Source organism: Dama dama, chromosome 5, assembly GCF_033118175.1.
Source record: "Dama dama isolate Ldn47 chromosome 5, ASM3311817v1, whole genome shotgun sequence".
In the NCBI taxonomy this organism is placed as follows: Eukaryota; Metazoa; Chordata; class Mammalia; order Artiodactyla; family Cervidae; genus Dama; species Dama dama.
The window spans coordinates 82888383-82907584 of record NC_083685.1 but is presented as its reverse complement, the minus strand read 5'-3'; the positions used below and the strand labels follow the sequence as shown (position 1 = coordinate 82907584).

Here is a 19202-nt window from a genome sequence, read left to right as displayed (position 1 = left end):
ATACAACTCAATAAGAAAATAACAAACAACTCAATCAAAAAATGGGCAGAACACCTAAATAGACATTTCTCCAAAGAAGACATATAGATGGCCAACAGGCACATGAAAAGATACTCAACATCACTAATTATTACAGAAATGCAAATCAAAATCACAATCAGCTACCACCTCACACTGGTCAGAATGGTCATTATTATTTTTTTTAATCTACAAATAAAAAGTGCTGGAGAGGATGTGGAGAAAAGGGAACCCTCCTTCACTGTTCGTGGGAATGCAAATTGGTGGAAATGGAAAACAGGATGGAGGTTCCTCAAAAACTAAAAATAGAGCTGCCACATGATTCAGCAATCCAACTCCTGGGCATATAACCAAACAAAAACCGTAATTCAAAAAGATACAGGCACCCCTGTGTTCACAGCAGCAGTATTCAGAAAGCCAAGGCATGGAAACAGCCTGAATGTCAATTGACAGGTGAGCGGTTAAGGAAGATGTGCCACATGTACACAATGGAATACTACTCAGCCATAAAAAAGGAAGGATGCCATTTGCAACAATATGGATGGACCTAGAGATTATCATACTAAGTGAAGTGAGTCAGAAAAAGTAAGACAAATGCCATATGATATCACTTGTATGTAGAATCTAAAATATGACACAGGGGCTTCCCTGTGACTCAAGTAAAGAATCCACCTGCCAATGGAGGAGACACAGGTTCAGCCCCTGATCTGGGAAGATCCCATATGCCACAGAGCCATCAAGCCCATGTGCCACAACTATTGAGCCTGTGTTCTCGAGCCCAAGAGCCGGAATTACTGAGCTCACATGCTGCAGATCTTGAAGCCTGAGCACCCTAGAGCCCATGCTCCAAAACAAGAAAAGCCACCAAAATGAGAAGCCTGTGTACCACAGCTAGAGAGTAGCCCCACTCTCCGCAACTAGAGAAAGGCCTGTGCAAGAACGAAGATTCAGCACAGTCAAAAAAAGAAAAAACTAAACTAAAAATAGATAAAATAAAAATCTTTTTAAATTATAAAATATGACACAAATGAACTTATCTATGAAACAGAAAGACTCACAGACAGACAGAACAGACTTGTGGTTGCTGGCAGGGAGGGGATGTGGGGGAAGGGTAGCTTAGGGGTTTGGGATTAATAGATGCAAACTATTACACAGAGCATGGTAAATAGAGAGCTATATTCCATATCCTGTGATAAACCATAATGGAAAAGAATAAGAGAAAGAATGTGTATCTATGTATAACTGATCACTTTACTGTACAGTAAAAATCAGCACAACATTGTAAATCAACTATACATACACCTATAAAATAAATTTTAAAATAAATGGGATCATACCATACATGGTATTTTAGTTTGTTTTCCATGTCATTAAATATAGAGTAGTAATTTAAAATTTTTAAGTTTTAATTCATATTTAATCTAAATTATTCATTTAAATTTAATTTGTATAGTGAAAGTCAGTCATATCTTAATAACTGGGCTTCCTTGATGGCTCACATGGCCAAGAATCTGCCAGCAATGCAGGAGACTCCCATTGGATCCCTGGGTGGGGAAGATCCCCTGGAGAAGGCAATGGCAACACACTCCAGTATTCTTGCCTGGAGAATTCCATGGACAGAGGAGGCTGGCAGGCTATAGTCCATGGAGTCGCAGAATCAGACATGGATTTTAATAATCAGTACTATTTTAGTAGTGAAGTATTTTTTAAATCGATTTTAACTTTAATATTAGAATAGTATTTTTTAAAGTATAGATGTGCCACGGTTTATTTACCCTGTCCTATCCATGATAGCTGTTTCCAAACTGTTACCACCGTAACAGTCCTCATTTACATCTTCTCTGCTGCTGCTGCTGCTGCTAAGTCACTTCAGTCGTGTCCGACTCTGTGCGACCCCATAGACGGCAGCCCACCAGGCTCCTCTGTCCCTGGGATTCTCCAGGCAAGAATACTGGAGTGGGTTGCCATTTCCTTCTCCCATATCTTCTCTCCATAGGGCTAATTGCTCTAAGTAGAATTGGGAAAGAATCTGCCTGCAATGCGGGAGATACCCCTGGGTTGGGAAGATCTCCTGGAGAAGGAAATGACAACCCACTCTAGTATTCTTGCCTGAAGAGAATTCCATGGACAGAGGAGCCTGGCTGGGCTACAGTCCATGGAGTCTCAAAGAGTCAGAACCGACTGAGCGCCTACACTTTCAGAATTTATGGGTCAAAGCAAATGCCTATTTAACATTTTGCAATACATTAAAAAAAAACTAATTACCACTCCCAATAGAAGTGTGCCAAAGAGTTCCTCTCCCCCCACTCTTGCCAATATAATTACCCTTCTTAAAACAGCGGAAAAATAATCTTGAATTAATGTTTAGAGAACACACCTTTCAGTTTGGAAACAAACCCACCCTGTCCTCTAGGAAAGTCAAAGTGCAGTCGCTTAGTTGCGTCCGACTCTTTGCAACCCCATGGACTGTGGCCCACCAGGCTCCTCTGTCCATGGGACGCTCCAGGCAAAGAATACTGGAATGGGTTGCCATTTCCTTCTCCAGGGGATCTTCCTGACCCAGGGATTGAACCTGGGACTCCCTCATTGCCGGCAGATTCTTGACCATCTGAGCCACCCGGGAAGCCTCCAACGTCTAGTTAAATATTCCTGTCACTCGCAGGTACCGCCGCCAGATGGCGAGAGGGAGGCCTGAGAAACCCGCGCGGCTGCAAGTGTTGGTCGACGGCGCGCTGACCCCGTGCGGTCGAAGGCGGGGGAGAGAGAGGACCAAACCGGGTGGAGAAAACGGTACCCGGGCCCAGAAAACAGGAAGCGACCGGCCAGGAGAGGGTGTCCAGAGATCCAAGGAAGAAGATGCTGGTTAGGTGAGGGGGCCGGGGCGGCAAGGTCTTACCACCGCCCTGACCGGCCCGGCGAGCTGATGGGGGATGCCAGGGGCCGCGTTAGAGACGAGGGGCCACGTGGCCCCGCGCCCCGGAGCGCCTCCATGACAAGCCGGCAGGGGAGACGCGCGGACCCCGCCAGCCCCCTCTACGCCTGCGGCCTGGCTTCCCCCGAGGGCGATGCAGGAGGGAAAAGCCAGGGCGATTGGACTCCTACCCAAACCTCGGCGCCGCCCCTCGTGGCGGCGGACCCAAGGCAAATAACGGGAATTCTGTCCTTCTCGGCTGGTGTTCCAGGAAATGAGATCACGGCTGAGACCTGGGGCTTCCCAGTCGTGATCCCGGGGCTTCCCTTGTGGCACGGTCGGTAAAGAATCCAGCTGCAATGCAGGAGACGTAAGAGACCTGGGTTCGATCCCTGGGTCAGGAAGATCCCCTGCAGAAAGAAATGGCAACCCACTCCAGTATTCTTGCCTGGAGAATCCCATGGACAAGGAGCCTGGCGGGCAACAGTCCATGGGGTCACAAGTGTTGGACACGACTGAGAGACTAAACCACCACCTCCCCTGGGACCTACCCCAGGGAAGAGGTATGAGGGTTAATTGAGGTAATACTTGGTGGCTAGCATTCTCGTACACTCGCTAAAAACACCACCAGCATCCACCCACCACCCAACACAGAGGGCTCCTTCCCTTCCTGGCGGCTACGGACGATGGAAGAGAAGATGCATCCCGGGAGAGGCTGAGGATGCTACGTTCTCCCTGCATCCTCTACCCCACTGTCCCTGGTCCGAAAAGGACGGCTAGGAAACCTGTTCTCGCTCTCCTCTGGGGGTGGAGCCCAGAGAGGAGCCCAATGTAACCGAGGGGGCTTGAATGGTACGCAGGCAGGAGAATTATTCCTGAAGCCTTACCCACGTTCAAAATCGACAGCACCCGACAGTTCTCTTGGGAGAAGGGGTGCCCGCCCCTCCTGGGCAGCTGTGAGCCCCAACAAAGCCCGGGGTGTGCCTGGCCCAAGCTGCTGGCTCGCAGGGCGGGCTCCAGGGCACCCGGAGGAACCCGGGCCGCGTGGGGAGGCGGCTGGGCTCTGTGTGGGCCGTTGCCATGGTTTTGCCCCGAGTTCCGAGTGCCACTCCCTGAGACACCGGGGGCCCAGAAGCAGGAGGTGGGAAGCCTGAGGGGACCCGGGGAGTGCTGCTCTGGAGTCGATCAGCGCTCCTGTTGAGATGGAAGCCTCCGATGGGCAGGCGGGCGAAAGGGAGGAGCCACTAGAGCAGGTGAAGTGGGGCTGGGCGTGTGAGGGGGTAAGGAAAGAAGGGCCCTGCAGGGGCTGGCTTGGGAAGGCAGAGAAGATGAGTGTCAAGGAAGAAGAGAGGGGGGGAAAATTGGTGAGGTTCACCAGTTGGTAAGAGACTGAAAGAACAAGAGAAGGTTAACTCATTTAGACAGATGTTTATCCAGGACACAGATACCTGGCAAGATGATGGGGGAGATTCCTGGCAAGATGATTGTCAGTTATGAAGACTCACAGGCTGGTGTGTGTGTGTGTGTGTGTGTGTGTGTGTGTGTGTGTGTGTGTATACATGTGTCATGGTCTGTGTGGTTTGTATGGGGTGTTTATCCAACTGACCAGCCAGGGTTCCCTCTCTCTGGAGTCTGGAGGAACCTGTGTCCCATTCTGTCTGCATCTTTCTCCCTCCCTTTCCCTGGAACTTCCCTGTGTCCCCTGAACACAGGCAGAACTTAATGCTCACTTGTGTTTTGGCTCCCCCATGAGGCATGCAGGATCCTAGTTCCTTGACCAAGGATTGAACCCGTGTCCCCTGCAGTGGAAACTTGGAGTCTTAACCACTACGCCACCAGGGAAGTCCCTACGCTCCCTTTTCTGGGAGGCTTTTTAAAAGGCAGGTGTAAATCTCATGTCAATCTAATCCTGTGCTCTGACCTCAAGCGTTATTCCAAAGTCACCTCATCGTGATTCATTTTCAACTTCTTTTGCCCCAGCTTGCTGTCAGAAAATTCCTTCTCATCATCACCATTACTGCCACCCACTTTCCTGAGTGCCCATTAGCCTGGCAAGAAGCTAAAGATTAGGGATACAAAGAAGTGGGCCTGGGACTTAGGAACTCATTAAGTGTTTGCTGAGAGAGCGAGTAAATGAGTGATGATCACTCCCCCGAGTTACTTAAGCATCTCGGGTACCCTCTGCTCATCTGTAACCAAAAATAAAGAGTTCTAGCCTTACAGAATCTGTGGGAGAATAAAATGAGTTAATGTTGGTACTTCCTTGATGGTCCAGTGGTTAAGAATCCTCCTTGCAAATCAGGGGACACAGGTTCCATCCTTGGTCCAGGAATATCCCACATGCCTCAGAGCAACTAAGCCCCTGAGCCTACTGAGGCCTGCAAGTCCTAGAGTCATGCTCCACAAGGGAAGCCATTGCAAGGAGAAGCCTTCATACCACAACAAAGAGTGGCTCCTGCTTGCTGCAATTAAAGAAAGCTCACACGCAGCAATGAAGACCCACTATGGTCAAAAAATTAAATAAATAATTTTTTTTTTTTATAAAAAAGAATCCACCTTCCAATGCAGGGGACCCAGGTTCCATCCCTGGTTGGGGAACTAAGATTGCATATGCTGTGGAGCAATTCCACATGCTCACTGCATGCTCACTGCAACTAGAGAGCCCATGCTCTGCAACTAGAGAGAAAGCCTGCAAGCCACAATGAATCCTTCCTCCCCTCAAAAGAAGAAGCTAACCATACACAGTTCAATTCAGAGTTCAGTTCAGTCGCTCAGTCATGTCCAACTCTTTGCGACCCCATGCACTGCAGCACGCCAGGCTTCCCTGTCCATCACCAACTCCTGAAGTTTGCTTAAACTCATGATGCCATCATCATCTCATCCTCTGTCATCCCCTACTCCTCTTGCCTTCAATTTCTCCCAGCATCAGGGTCTTTTCCAGTGAGTCAGTTCTTCCCATCAGGTGGCCAAAGTATTGGAGCTTCCCCTTCAGCATCAGCCCTTCTAATGAATATTCAGGACTGATTTCCTTTAGGATGGACTGGTTGGATCTCTTTGCAGTCCTAGAGACTCAAGAGTCTTCTCCATCACCACAGTTCAAAAGCAGTAATTCTTCAGCGCTCAGCTTTCTTTATGATCCAAACATTAACAAAAAGTTAATGTCTGTCAAGTGCTTTGCAAAATTAGTTAGTATACAGAGCTATAATATTATAAAAGAAATGGATTAAGTGTTCTTGGTTTTCTAAGCAGGGATTCTCAGAGATGGGTTTCCTTTGCCCAGGGCTTACTGGCCTGAGTGCTAGGTCAAGGAGGAGGTCACTGGGAAAATGGAGAAGGGCTTTGGCTGGCATCTGGATCAGTGATTGCCCAGCACTGCCTCTCAGGAGCAGTAGCCCAAAGCCCCCAGCTGACTGCTGCCCCTGCCTCCTCCAGGGAACGAACACACTCAGCTTAGAGAGGAGCTCCAGTACCACCCCAGCCAAAGACTCCCTTGTGCGCCATGCCAAGGGCCTTGACCAGGACACCTTCAAAATTGTGAGTAAGGGGCCAGCCTGGGACCCATACCCTGTTTCCCACAGGTCAGGAGACGTGGGTCAGAAGCTGGCAGGCCTCGGATCCATAGTTCATGGCCCCACTGGACGCACCCTTGGGAAGGAAGAGGCCTTCTCACATAACACTGGGTCGGAAGGGCTGCAGCTGGGCCGACCTACTGGCTATGTGGGACTGTCCATCTTTCTCTTCTTTGTCCTATGGCCCCTCACTTCCCCTGTTGCTTCCTCAGTGTAAAGAATATCTAAGGCCACTGAAGAAGTTCCTGCGAAAGCTGCACCTGCCGAAGGACCTTCCCCAGAAGAAAAAACTGAAGTACGTGAAGCAGAGCCTGGTGGTCCTAGGGGACCACATCAACACCTTTCTGCAGCACTACTGCCGAGCCTGGGAAATCAAGCACTGGAAGAAGTAGGACAGCCTCCCTACCCTGACCATGATCCTCTCTCCTGGGCCACTCCCTCCAGAATCGAGGTCACACCTTAGTGAAAATCTCCTAGTCCTTCATCTTAATGTGGAAGGGTCAGGATCCTGGAGTGAGTGTGGTGAAGAGGGGTGGAGAGAACAGTGTCCTCTAGTGACCCAGGGCAGCACTGAATGGATAAAGGACTCCCCTCACCCAGGGATGGGAGTTCAGTTCAGTTCAGTTCCGTCGCTCAGTCGTTTCTGACTCTTTGTGACCCCATGGACCCCTTTGGACCCCATGGACAGCACACCAGGCCTCCCTGTCCATCACCAACTCTCAGAGTTTACTCAAACTCATGTCAATTGAGTGGGTGATGCCATCCAACCATCTCATCTTCTGTTGCCCCCTTCTCCTCCTGCCTTCAATCTTTCCCAGCATCATGGTCTTTTCCAATGAGTCAGCTCTTTGCATCATGTGGCCAAAGTATTGGAGTTTCAGTTTCAACATCAGTCCTTCCAGTGAATATTCAGGACTGATTTCCTTTAGGATGGACTGGTTGGATCTCCTTGCAGTCCCAGGGACTCTCAAGAATCTTCTCCAACACCACAGTTCAAAAGCATCAATTGTTCAGCACTCAGCTTTCTTTATGGTCCAACTGTCAGATCCATACATGACTACTGGAAAAATCATAGCCTTGGCTATAGGATCTTTGTTGGCAAAGTAATGCCTTTGCTTTTTAATATGCTGTCTAGGTTGGTCATAACTTTTCCTCCAAGGAGAAAGTGTCTTTTAATTTCATGGCTGCAGTCACCATCTGCAGTGATTTTGGAGCCCCCAAAAATAAACTCAGCCACTGTTTCCACTGTTTCTGCATCTATTTGCCATGAAGTGATGGGACCAGATGCCAAGATCTTAGTTTTCTGAATATTGAGTTTTAAGCCAACTTTTTCACTCTCCTCTTTCACTTTCATCAAGAGGCTCTTTAGTTCTTCTTCACTTTCTGCCATAAGGGTGGTGTCATCTGCATATCTGAGGTTATTGATATTTCTCCCCGCAATCTTGATTCCAGCTTGTGCTTCCTCCAGCCCAGCGTTTCTCATGATGTACTCTGCATAGAAGTTAAATAAGCAGGGTGACAATATACAGGCTTGACGTACTCCTTTCCCTATCTGGAACCGGGGTGGGAGGAGTGGGGGAAAGAACTCTGATAGAATAACTGCTGTGAGCTGTGGGGGCTCATCACCAAATACAGGGGATTCAAGGCCTGGAGAATCCTGCCCTCCACGCGCCCAACCAAAAATTCACCGGGCAGGGGTGGTCCCCTGATGGTCCTGGCCATAAGGCCGGTGCGCCCCCTCAGCCTCGGCCCCGCCCCCTCAGCCTCGGCCCCGCCCCTCAGCCTCGGCCCCGCCCCCTCGGCCTCGGCCCCGCCCTCTCAGCCTTGGTTCCCCTCCGCTGCAGGATGCTCTGGCGGTTTGTCTCCCTCTTCTCAGAGCTGGAGGCGAAGCAGCTTCGCAAACTCTACAAGTACACCAAGAACAACCAGACGGCCAAGTTCCTGGTGAGTCTCCCCCCGGGCCGGCAGAGGGCTGGGTGGCGTGTTCTTAAATTGTAGGGGGAGGTCTGAGCCTGAAGGGCTGTGTTTTGTTTTTTTGTTTTGGCCACAGCACGTGGCCTGAAGGATCTTAGTTACCTGACCAGGGATGGAATCTGGGCCCCCAGGGGTGAAAGCCCGGAATCCTCAACACTGGACTGGCAGGGAATTTCCTGAAGAGCCCTCTGACAGAACAAGTACTCTTTAGTCCTTCCCGTGCTCATTGCCTGAGGAAGACTCCACCGCCACCGGGGTGGGCACGGGGTGGGGTTCATGGGGCCAGAGACTCAGCTTCACCCTCCACCCCCACACCCTGCGGTGAGCGGGCGCAGGGACGTTCCTGGGGAGCCGTGGGTGGGGGCGACCCAGGCCAGGCAGAAAGGCCTAGCCAGCTTGGGGGAGGCTATGGAGACCATTGCAAACGCCAGAGGATAAATATACCAGGCAGGCTTTGTCCCAAAACAGTGACTCTCAAACATTTTAGTCCCAGATCACTTCTCCCCTCTTAATTTTTATGGTGCTTAGTTGCTAAGTTGTGTCCAACTCTTTGCGACCCCATGGACTGCAGCCTGACAGACTCCTTGGTCCATAGGATTTCCCAGGAAAGAATGCTGGAGTGGGTTGCCATTTCCCTCTCCAGGAGATCTTCCCAACCCAGGAATCAAACCTGTGTCTTCTACACTGGCATGCCTGTTCTTTACCACTGAGCCACCAGGGAAGCCCATAACCCCCCAAAACATGTGTTCGTATAGGTCACATCTATTGATATTTGCCCTACTAGAAATTAAAGCTAAAGAAAAAATTCAAAATGTGTATCTATTAATCATTTAAAAATCAAGGAGCCCATTATATGTTAACATTTTTATGAGAGATAACTATATTTTCCAAAACAAATTTAGTGAGAGGAGTGACATTGCTTTCTATTTTTGCAGATTTCTTTAGTGTCTGGCTTAATAAAAGACACTTGGCTTCTCATATCTGCTTTTGCTCAGTCTCTTACGATATAGTGAGTTGATACATAAGAAAATCCAGCCGCCTACTGATATATATATATATATATATACATATATATATATAATTATTAATAGAAAGGAGAGGAGTATTTTATTAGTGTTTTCAGATAAAGGTGAATTTTTTTTTGACACCAAAACTCAGCAAGTGGCAGTTACTTAATTGCAGTGTTGAATCTGAAACCATATCAATGAATGTTTGTTTATTAAGCTGTTTGTTTTTATTTTTTACCACATTACACAGCAGGGTCTTAGTTCCCTGACCAGGACTGAACCCATGCTTCCTGCAGAGCAAGTGCAGAGTCCTAACCACTGGACCATCAGGGAATTCCTTCAATGAATGTTTTAAAATAGACTCTTTTTAAAAAAGCAGTTTTAGGTTTATAGAATAATTGGGGGTAAAGCACAGAGTTCCCATATTCCACCCTTTCCTGTTTTCCTTATTAACACCTTGCATTAGAGAGGTACATTCGTATCTTTGATGAACCAATATGGATACACTATTAATAAATAATGTCCATGGTTTACATTAAGGTTCATTCCTTGTTTTGTACATTCTGTAGGTTTTGACAAATACACAGTAGCACGTATCCACCATTACAGTGGAAAAAGGAAAAGCCTCATTGCCCTAAAAATCCCCAGTGCTCTGCCTATTCATCCCCTCCTTCTCCCCTCAAGGCCCTTGGCAACCACTGATCTTTTTACTGTCTCCATAGCTTTTCCTTTTCTGGACTGTATAATCGGAAGATATAGTTGGAATCATACACTATGTAGCCTTTTCAGATTTGTTATCAATGAACTTTTTACACTAGGTTACATTAGAATCCATTGATTTCTCTCCTGCACTCTGAGTGGATCCCACTTTCAAGGGGTCTGTGAGGTTAGAATATTTCACAGAGTACCCTTTGAGAACCACTGTCCAAAAGAATAATTAGAGGGAACAGTTTTATGTGCCAGGAGATTTTATGTTCCTTCATGTCATTCTTCAAAAGTAACCCTAGGTGGTAAGTAGAATTATTGTCCAGAGTGTATAAATGAAGGTGCCAAATCTAGGGAGGTGAAGGAACTTGATCCAGACCATGCAGCAAATGGAAAGGATAGAGCTGGGTTCAAACATAACCTCATTCAAAGGAGAGCCCTCCTCTGACCTTATCCTGCCCATTGTTCCAGCTGGGCAGCTATAATGGCATCCTCTGATAGCTCAGTTGGTAAAGAATCCTCCTGCAATGCAGGAGACCTGGTTCGATTCCTGGGCCCAGAAGATCTGCTGGAGAAGGGATAGGCTCCACTCCAGTATTCTTGGGCTTCCCTTGTGGTTCAGCTGGTAAAGAATCCGCCTGCAATGCAGGAGACGTGGGTTCAATCCCTGGGTTGGGACGATCCCTTGGAGAAGGGAAAGGCTACCCACTCCAGTATTCTGGCCTGGAGAATTCCATGGACTGTACAGTCCATGGGGTCGCAAAGAGTCGGACATGACTTTCACTTTCTCTCTGGGTCTTTATTTCATTCCCTGAACATGAATGTGGGGTCGATTCAGTGATCCCTTTTTAGGAGCTGCCATTTCAGTCATTCCTGGATTTCAGCAGCCAAGGAACTTTCGAAAGATGTTTCCAGGCTCTCAATTTTAATATTGCAAAGGACTTTAAAAAATAAGCACCAGGATTTCCCTGGTGGTCCAGTGGCTAAGACTCTGCCCAATGCAGGGAAGCCGGGTTCGATCCCTGGCCAGGGAATTAGATCCTACATGCAGCAACTAATTAAGAGTTCTCATGCCACAACTAAAGATCCCACACGCTACAACTAAAACCCAGCACAGCCATGCACGCGTAGTCACTTCAGTCGTTCGTGTCTGACTCTTTGCGATCCCACGGACTGCAGCCCACCAAGGCTTCTCCATCCATAGGGTTCTCCAGGCAAGAGTACTGGAGTGGGTTGCCATGCCCTCCCCCAGGGGATCTTCCTGACCCAGCACAGCCAAATAAAAATTTTTTTTAAAGTCCCATTGCTTCATTACAAACACATAAGACACTATGCTCAATAAAGAGACAGAGGATATACTGCAAAGGAAAGAACCAGCCAAGAAGAGAGAGTTGGCAGCCTGGCCTCAAGATCCCCGTGGTACCCCATCGCCCCCCAACATCTGTGGTCCTCACTCCATCCTGGCTCCCCCAGCATGAGGTGCAGCCTGGCCGCAGCAGCTTCCTGACACGGGCAGGGCTCGGGCTCTGGCAGGCAGGCCCTGTCTCCTCCTCAACACTCTGGTCCCCTTGCAGGTGGCCTTCTGCCCCTTGGACGCCCCAGAGAGCTCCTTGCTGGCCGACCAGGAGGACAGTCTGCCCAAGCTCTGCACTGCCTGGGGGCTCCACAGCGACCTCAGCGGCATGAAGGAGAGGCTGTCCAAGCTGCAGGCCCCGGGCCACCCAGCCTGCCTGCTGGAGGAGCCGAGAGCCAGGGGCCCCTTCGGGAGAGGTATGCCTGGAGGCGCAGCCCATCTGTCCCCCGGAGTGCCTGACCTGGTCCTCTTCCGGCCACCCCGTCTTCTCTTCTGCCCTGCATTTCTCTTTCTGTCCCTTTTCCTTCGCCTTCTTCACTTTTTCTTCTCTTTTTTCCCTCCTTATCTTAGGTCAGCTCACTGTAGGAAATTTGAAATATATGTGCGTGCGCGCTCAGTCGTGTCCGACCCCATAGACTGTTGCCTGCCAGGCGCCTCTCTCCCTGGGATTTGCCAGATAGGATAAAACAGAAAAGTCACCCATTACCCACAGGCAGGACTAATAATCATATTTAGGTGTGTTTCCTTCCTGTTGCGTCTCAATTTCCCCCTGGAGGTCTTGGGAAATGTGCCTTTTTCAGCGAACAGGTAAACAAAGGCAGCCTCCCGAACAATCAGAAGCGGAGCCATTTCTAGCGGCCAAGAGCAGGGACTCCCGGGAGGTGGCCAAGCAGCAGGCTGCAGCCTCTCGGTGTTGGGTGGGCTGTGGGAGGAGGGAAGGGGTCACTCCCCCAGGAAGGCGGCCATCCAGCCAGATGGCCTGGGAGTGGCCTCCCTGGTGACTGTGGCCCCTGGACGGAGGCTGCGGGCTTAAGGGGTGGAGAGTCTTCAGTGAGGGGGGCCCAGCCAAGGCTGGAGTCTGTGAAGGCCCCTTCCGGGCACTAAGGATCAGAGAGATGTTAGACCTCCTACCTCTCAGCCTTCTGGAACTGGCTTCTGGGGCCACGTCTAGCTGTTCTTGCTTAGCTCCTGTGGGAGAAAATGAAGGCACATGGGGAAACCTAGGACCCCAGAGCGTGGTCCTAAACGAGACCCAGGTGTTCCTCTGAAGGCTGGGCTGGCCGGGGCCGCACTCAGGGCCTTTTCAGCGGCCACAGCTGGACCAGAGGGAGCAGGGAAGTGAGGGTCAGTGCAGAGGACCAAGGGCCCCGAACCCAGACCCGTGCCTTGGCTCTTTGGGGACCCGAGGCTCTGGTGCCTACTGCTTAGATTGAGGGAGTAAAACAGACAGTGGAATGAAGGGCGGTCGGTGTCATTAAGACGATTTGGATCAGGCAGTTCATGAATCAGATGAGGAAAGTATGGTTCAGGCTTCAGAGCCAGCAGGCTCTGTACCGGGTGCATCGTGTCTCTCAATTTCACCCACCCCTACAGCTCCCCGAAGAGCTGGGCACGACCATCCCCCTTTCACTAATGATCAATCTCAGGTCATAGGGCAAAGGGAAGGTCTGAAGGCTTGGAAGGAGGCAGGTTTGGGACAGGCTTTAGAGAAAGGAAAAAGGAGAGAGATGGGGGAGACGAGGAGGTGGAAGGGAGATCTGTGTGGAGATGAGGCAGTGAGCACACAGGCTGGGCTTGGAGGTGAAGGGTGGAGAGAGGGGTAGAGTGGCAGGTAACAGGGAAAAGCTGCAGGTGGTGTGTTAAGTTGGGCTTGAAATTGTGATTCTTTTTTTTAAGTGTTTTTTAAAAAACTGCTTCTTTATTTGGGGCTTTGTTTTGGCACTCGGGACCCTCAGTCTTTGTTGCAGCATGCGGGACCTTTAGTTGCAGCATGCAGGACCTTTAGTTACAGCATGCGAACTCTGTAGAGGCATGTGGGCTGCTAGTGGAATCTAGTTCCCTGACCAGGGATGGAACCCTGGCCTCCGCCATTGGGAGTGCACAGTCCTAGCCACTGGGCCACCAGGGATGCCCCTGACATTGTAATTCTTAAAATAACATTTGATTACAAACACAAGCATATCCTAGAAAATTAGATAGTACAGATTAACAAAAAATAAGAAAATATAAACATCACATTGTCATCCACAGTTACCACTTTCTAGATGCTTTTCATGTATATAAACACCTGTATTAAACCAAAATGAGACCATGCTGTATGTGTGGTTTTGACTTGAACTTGCTTTTTTCAGATAATTATAGAAACCTTCCTTGTCAACATCTTCATTGGATTAAATACTCCATTTTCAAATTTTCCCGGTAGTCAAAGATAACTTTTGCACTTAATTTCCCAAACCATGCATTTCACCTGGTTATGTCTCTTAAGTCTCTTTTAACCCGAGTCTCCCTTTTCTTCCACCCCGATGTGTTGAAGAGATCAGGCAGACTGTTCCACCTCCTGCTTTTTTCTTGTTGCTTCCATTTGGCATCTTTGAAGCTTGTTTCTATTGGAGCAGTATTATAGGTCAAGGGTCCCCAGGGATTCATGTTAAACACATTTTTGACTGGATACGTTTCAGACGAGGTGGTATTCTTCATACTGTGTTACATGAGAAAACACTACTATAGGTGGAGCCACCATGACCGGGTGAATCACTGACTCTATCATGAAATTAAAAGTGACCTGTGTGGGGACTTCCCTGGCAGTCCAGTGGTTAAGAATCCACCCTCCAATGCAGGGGATGCAGGTTCGATCCCTGGTTGGGGAACTAAGATTCCCCATGCCTCAGAGCAACTAAACTCTCACGCCCACACGGGTCAACCAAGATCCCACATGCTGCAAGGAAGCGACACAGCCAAAAATAAATATTCCTTTTTTAAAAAAGAAAAGATGAGTGAAATTGACACCAGCCCCCCAAATATGACCTTCATGGTGCTCCTTGGGCACTGTGTTCCTGAATCCGTTCTTTATTTTTTTCATGAGTCAGTTCTTAAGTAAAAAGGTGGCAATGGTGTTTGCAAACAACCCAGCAGCAAAGTACTGGAAACTGGGGAGTAAATGGAGACAGGAGGGGAGAGGAATCACAGCCAAAAATCGGAGGTCTGTTCTGACTGTACCCCTGGCTTAGACTTGGAGCAGCCCATTTCCTTACTCTGTGCCTGTGTGCGATCCCTCAGCTGTAAACTGGGGTGATTCCATCTCCCTACCCCACAGGGTTTCTGTGAGAAAAGGGTAAAGGACTTAGGTTGAAAGCAAGGTAAGCTTTTGTTGCTCTTCCCACCACAGCCGGCAAATGTTACAGGCTGAGATTCGCTTACTGTTTGGATGTCATCAGCACTGTCTCTGACCTTCCCCCTTTTATAGGTTCTAAGCTTCCTGAAAAGCCAAAACTCAAGAGAAAGAGGATTAAGGAAGCCCCAGACACTCCAGAGACCTGTCCGTAAGAAGACCCAGCTGGGGCTGAGGGCCAGCTTGCCCTGGATCCCGGGGCACTTGCACTTGGGGGGAGGGGGGTATGAGGGACCAGTGAGGGGAAAGTGGAAGCTGTCTTTATCGAAAGGATGCTCAGTCTTAATTGTGTATAAATGGGACAAGGAAATAAACATCCCTTAGACAGTTCAACTTAGCTAATCATCATCGTGCATTTTTTTAAAGTTATTTATTTGGTTGCACTGGGTCTCCACTGCTCTGTGCGGGCTTTCTCTAGTTGCAGAGAGCAGGGGAGGTCTCATTCTTTTTTTTTTTAATTAAAAATAAATATTTGCCAGCCACCTTCTGAATAGTAAATGGCCCCCATATACACAGGTAAGGAAGAGGCAGTTGCTGTGTCAAGGACCGTCACAGTCTGGGGGGAACACACACACAAATAGACGTTATAACAGGGTAACGCCAGTGTCGGGGGAAGGCCTTAAGGGAGGTGACATAGGCGCTGATATGTGTCTGCCAGGAGACAGCGCAGGTGGGAGGAGAATGGGCCAGGAGTCAGTCGGAGGGTGAGAGTCTGGTGCCTGCCTGAATCATCTGCCTTGATCCTGTGGGGAACTTAGGGGGGACAGTGACAACGGAGATGCCAGGCAAGGGAAGGAGTTGATGTGACGTGGGTATCAGCCAAGTACGTGGAAGTGAGAGAGGGTAGAGTCAGGGGACCAAAGAAGGAACTGTACTGATCGTCTCAAGGGACTTCCCTGGCTGTCCAGTGGCTAAGACTCCATGCTCCCAGTGCAGGGGGCCCAGGTTGGACCCCTGGTGGGGTAACTAGATCCCACATGTCGTAACTAAGAGCGCACATGCTGCAACTAAAGATTCTGCACGCCGCAGCCAAGACCTGGCTCAGCCAAAAAGTAATTTTTTTTTTTTAAAGGCAGCTGCACTTCTCTAGGGCATTTTAAATGACTAAAGTAGAACTTCTTTTAAAAAGTCAGTTGCCAACATTAACTTGGTACATTTCACATTAGAAACAACAACAGTTTGAAAAAACTGGCCATGCCGGGGACCTGCCTTCTCGCAGACAACCCCTGGCTGGGGCTCAGGTTTCACTGATATTCTTTCCAGTTCACCGCAGTCTCCACCCCTGCCTGTTGCCTTACACACCGGCCTTCTTCACTCCTTTCTGTTAACATGTTTGACCCTTTTCGCCTTTTGTATTCGTCATCCTTAGGGTATATACACACACACAGTGAAGCTGTGCATGCATTGGGGCAGGGTGGATTTGTGGGACTAAGGTTAACCGGACAGCTCTTGGTGACAGAAGTGGGAGATGAAAAAGGAGGGGAAGGGGAGGAAGTGAAGACGGCATATTGTCTCTAGCTAGAAAGGCCAGGGAGACAGTGGTCAACTCCAGGAGGAGAAGCAGGTCCAGTCATGTTCCAAGAACACGGGAGAATCACGGGCTCTGTTCCAGGCAGAGCATCCGGTGCCCGTGAAGGGTGGAGGGCGGGGTGGGGTGGGGGGACCAGAATAAATGTGTGTGACCCTTTTTCCTCTCCTCCTTCAATCTGTATTCAGGAGTAAATATTATCAAAGGTTTTAAATGGTAAAATGAACATCAGTGTAGACCTGAAGGCCAAGGACAGGAACTCACCAGTGGGGAGGGAGGCGGCCACCCCATCTCTTGGGTCCTCCCACCCATTGCCTGCCAGAGGCGAGAGGACAGAGGCTAACGCAGGGGTCTGGGGTCAGCCTCACTGGGTGGGTCCCGCCAGTCCTGACAAAGCAGGGAGGGTTTGTGCGAGACGAGCAGCCGGTCGGAGGGTGCCTCTGACGACTGGGGGCTCTCCACTTTTCTTCCGAGCGATGTCACTGACAAGGTCCCAGGGGAAAAGCTGGCTCCTGGGGGGGAACGGACCAAAATAAGGAAGTGACCTCTGTGTGTGAGGCAACACTGCCCCCTACAGGAATTCTGGAACTCTACAGCCTTCTTCCTGCGCAAAGAGCCAGAGACCAGGAGCCAGTGTGGGAGATTCCTACCAGCCTTGAGGACAATCAGAAGGCCTGCAGGTAAAATGTGCAAGAGGTGAGGCTTGGATTTGGAGGCTTTCTTTCTTTATTTTTTTTTTTTTTTTGCTGCATCAGGTCTTAGTTGTGGCAGGTGGGCTTAATTGCCTTCGAGCATGTGGGAGGCCTCTTAACTCTTTCCTTAAATTCAATAGATCTCAGAATTCTAAAGACAGATCACATGACATTGCTCTGCTCAAAATATTCCAATAGCACAGAGGATTTTTAGAGCAGTGAAAATACCCTGTATGATACCAGAGTGGTGGATACATGCCATCATACATTGGCCCAGATCTCTAGGATGTGTGACGCCAAGAGCGACCCTAATGTAAACTGTGGACTCTGGGTGATAATTCTGTATCAATGTAGGTCCATCAGTTGTAATCAATAACCCCTCTGGTGGAGGGTGTGGGTGATGGGGAGGCCGTGCACGTGGAGGAAAGCAGTACACAGGAAACCTCTGCACTGTCTGCAGTTTTTAAACTGCTCCAAAAATAAAAAACAAACATATACACAAACAAAACCCTCCAACAGCTCTTTATCTCCTGCAGATTAGAAGCCAAAGTTTTTGCAAGAGCCTACAAAGCCCTATATGATCTATCCCTGTCCATTCTGGGACCTCTTTGTCCTCATCCTTGCTTTTCTCATACCAGTCAAGCATACTGCTGGGGACTTCTCTGGTGGTCCAGTGGCTAAAACTTCATGATCCTGACACAAGGGGCCCATGTTTGATCTCTGGTCAGGGAACTAGATCCCACATGCTGCAACCAAAAATCTCATGTGCTCCAACTAAGGCCTGGCATAGCCAAATAAAAAAAAATGAAATAATTTAAAGTATACTCCTGCCTCAGGTCCTTTTCACTGGCTATTTCCTCTGTCTGGAATGTTCCTTTATTTCAAAATAGCCATTTATTTATTTATTCGTTGGCCGCACCTTTAGGCATGTGGATATTTTGGTTCCCAGATCAGACAGGGGATGGAACCCGTGCCCCTTGCAGTGGAAGCAGGGGAAGATTCTCAACCACCGGACTGCCAGGGAAGACCCCTGTCTGGAATGTTCTTTACCAAAATATTCACTTGGATCATTCCTTCTTTCTCTTGAAGTCTTAAGTATCACCTCCTGAGGATAGACTATTGTAATTCCCTATTTTAAAGTCCAACAACCTCTGCACCCCGAATATCCTTTAGTGTTTTTATTTTCCTAAAGTACTAATACTTCTCAAATATTACATAATTTAGTTATATAATATTTCTTGTTTATTGATATGTTCTCCTCCCATTAAAATAGAAGTTCCACAGAGACAGAGATTTTGTCTGTTTTGCTCATTGCTGTATCCCAGTGACAACAGGCCCCGCATGCAGGAGGGACTTAACACACATTTGGGGTTTTTGTTTTCAATTTTTGGCTGCACCCAGTGCATGTGGGACCTCAGTTCCTCAACCAGGGATCGAACCCGCCTCCCCTGCATTGGAAGGCAGAGTCTTAACCACTGGACTGCTGGGAAGATCCCATAACAGGTATTTGTAGAATGAATGATTAAATTCCATGACTTGGGAGATGGCAAAGTGCTTTCTTTGTATCCATCCTTCTTGGATCTTCATGTCACACTCATCAGGGAGATTCTGCCATATTACGGGGAAGAAATCAGAGGCTTAGGGGCTGCCACAGCTGAGCTGAGAGGTAGACTTTCCAGGTCTCCTGACTCCACATTCAATGCTCCTTAGTTTTGACTTTATGATTTTTCCTTCATGCATGCAGACATTTTCTGTTTTTATAAAGTAAAATTATCAATCTTTTCTCAAATGGTTTCTTTATGACTTTGAAAGATCTTCCTCACTCAGAGAATATTTAAAATTTTATCTTTCAGGCTTCCCTGGTGGTCCACTGGTTAAGAATTCACCTTGCAATGCAGGAGTCACCGGTTCTACCCCTGGTCCGGGAAGGTACCCCATGCCACAGAACAACTAAGCCCACGCAGCAGAATTACTGAGCCTGTGCTCTAGAGTCTGTGAGCCGCAACTACTGAAGCCCGAACACCCTAGAGCCCGCTCTCCACAAGAGAAGCCACTG

The 19202-nt window shown here is 48.7% G+C and overlaps 1 protein-coding gene across 1 annotated transcript; it reads left to right on the top strand.

The window, feature by feature from the left end:
• The first annotated feature begins 4131 nt into the window (after positions 1-4131).
• Positions 4132-15081, top strand: CHCT1 (CHD1 helical C-terminal domain containing 1). The gene is made up of 6 exons (XM_061140961.1): positions 4132-4182; positions 6362-6463; positions 6711-6886; positions 8343-8442; positions 11759-11954; positions 15002-15081. The coding sequence occupies exons 1-6, from the start codon at positions 4132-4134 to the stop codon at positions 15079-15081; spliced, it is 705 nt and encodes a 234-aa protein (XP_060996944.1).
• The last annotated feature ends 4121 nt before the right edge of the window (positions 15082-19202 follow it).

Coding starts and splice junctions, on each gene's coding strand:
- CHCT1 (XM_061140961.1), top strand. CDS start 4,132: ATGGAAGCCTCCGATGGGCAGGCGGGCGAAAGGGAGGAGCCACTAGAG. Junction 4,183..6,361: donor GGGAGGAGCCACTAGAGCAG/GTGAAGTGGGGC, acceptor TGCCTCCTCCAG/GGAACGAACACACTCAGCTT. Junction 8,443..11,758: donor ACCAGACGGCCAAGTTCCTG/GTGAGTCTCCCC, acceptor GTCCCCTTGCAG/GTGGCCTTCTGCCCCTTGGA.